The following is a 2,149-nucleotide window of genomic DNA, read 5'->3' on the forward strand; positions in this document are numbered from 1 at the left end:
AAATTACAATTTTTTATTATTATTTATTATTGTATATATGAATTAAATATTTCTTGTATTTAATAATAAAATTAATAAATATATAGCTAAATGTAACAAAACGCTATTTCACATTATTTACATTACAAAATATGCGAAACAAGTAAAAAAATCAATCTTATGTTACTTATTTTTATAATCAAAAATACTTTAATTAAATCTTACCATCAAACATTTTGCGAAACGCCGGATTCTCAACTGTTCGAAGGGACAGCTGGTTGTCCAGTAAGAAATGAGTTACATTATTTTCAAACTTTTCTTGTGAAAACCTGCATGTAACTCGTCGAATAATTTCGGATTCACTTATTCTTCTTTGTTTCGATAATTTATGAGCATCATATTCCGAAATCTTTTCAGGATGTTTTCTCTATGAAAATTATTATTACAAAATATATAAACATATAGTCATTTTAGAAATTGTATTGTTCTACAAATAAATAAAATTTACCTTTAAATGGCGCACAAAATTTGAAGAAACTTTTAAATCTCCTTGAACAATCGTCGCGCAATTTACGCATTTTGCAGTTATGTGTCCAGTTATGTTTGAGTCTTCTACGACAACGTCAAAAAAACGGCCATCTAAGTAAGAAGTTTTTTGGCATGCATCGATGAGTTCTTTTTCTGCTGCAGATAAACTATTTCTTTGAATTTGCGTAGGATTTTCTGCACCAGTAGAATTTGTGGCACTAAGACCAGAACGCTGAGATAATATTATATTTCCGCTAGAACTTCCAGAATCGTATATTTCTCTAGTAGGTAATCTGCTATCATTATCAATTTGTAAGTGCCTCATGTCAACGGACGTATTGTCTATGGAACCGCTCGACATATCCATTTCAAATTTTGGACTCTTTGTCTTGGAAGGAAGGAAATTATATATTTATCAAATTTGTGTTTTTGTGGTATTTAACTTATTTTATTTTACCTTTTCTGTTGTTTAGCAATCACTTCTTACAAAATGTATCTCCTTTATGGTTTCAACACTTTTTTTGCACTGATTAACACTTTTTTGCACTGATTTATTCTCCAACATAAAGAACAATTAAGTTATTAATAACAGATTTTTAAAAAGTAGCAAAGAAAATGAAAATTTTTTATACAAGAAATAAAAAAAATTTTTAAATGTTAACAAATTATTTAATTTATGTAAGTAGAAATAAATTGAAAAAGTATATACGTTATACGTATATGAAGAAACAATATAGAAAAAGAATTTGAATTCCGATTTGTCACAAGAGACTAATAAAGAAAAGAAATTGAAAAGTTATAAATCAAAATTTATAATTTCCAATATCTATGCGTTATGGTATCTTGTTGAAAATGATGTATAAGTAACAGGCTAGAATCGATGATATCCGAAGCACAGTTCAATACACTGAACCGATATTCGTCACATTCTATAGGAATTCCTTCACATTGTCGTTGTTATGATGTTCTCTGCATATGACATTCAAGCAAGGGCCTCTAGCAAAGCTAGGAAATAAACCTTGCTCTTCTGTTTCCTTCATTCGACAGGTTGAACTCGAAGAAGACTGTTGTCGAAACGTTCAGAAGACAAAAAGTGTTGTACGAAAAGTGAGTATTTAATTTCTTTTTTAAGTGAAACTTCTATGAGCGCGGGGAGTGATTTGGAACGGAAGTGTTGCGGAAGTCGCGTTGCACGTTCGCGTTAAGGAAGTCCGCCACGAAAAGTTAAAACTTCTACGGGAGTGATTCGGTGCGTCGCGTTACGCGTTTGCATTATGGAAGTCCGTCACGAAAAGTCGAAACTTCCATGGGCGTGGGAGCGTTAGGGCCAGCGCACGTACATTGCCGTAGCGTCTTACGCCACTTTACGTAAGAATTGCCTTACGCGACACGTATCAAACGTACGGCAACATACCATACATTACATGCGTTACGTTACGTTTTTCTATGTACGTTGCCGTACGTTTGGCTTACGTGTGGCGTAAGGCGATTCTCACGTAAGGTAGCGTAACGGCAATGTACGTGCGCTGGCCCTTACGGCCGACCGTCAAATCCGAGCGTCACAAAAAAAATGTGTGTGGCCTCCACGCGCAGCAGAAGTAACTTCCTAGCTGTGAGGAATAGGATAGTGTCTCGTTTATGG

At 34.0% G+C, this 2,149-nt stretch overlaps 1 protein-coding gene across 1 annotated transcript; it reads right to left on the reverse strand.

The window, feature by feature from the left end:
* Window positions 1-204: 204 nt before the first annotated feature.
* Window positions 205-1,064, reverse strand: LOC112460099 (the record flags this gene model as incomplete). The annotated part of the gene is made up of 2 exons (XM_025024598.1): window positions 488-1,064; window positions 205-406 (listed from the first exon to the last, which is right to left on the reverse strand). Coding segments are annotated over exons 1-2 (589 nt in total), but the record flags the coding sequence as incomplete, so codon positions are not given.
* Between the last annotated feature and the right edge of the window lie 1,085 nt (window positions 1,065-2,149).

The sequence above is a fragment of the Temnothorax curvispinosus genome, unplaced genomic scaffold, assembly GCF_003070985.1.
Source record: "Temnothorax curvispinosus isolate PA1 unplaced genomic scaffold, ASM307098v1 QBEX01010320.1, whole genome shotgun sequence".
Lineage (NCBI taxonomy): Eukaryota > Metazoa > Arthropoda > Insecta > Hymenoptera > Formicidae > Temnothorax > Temnothorax curvispinosus.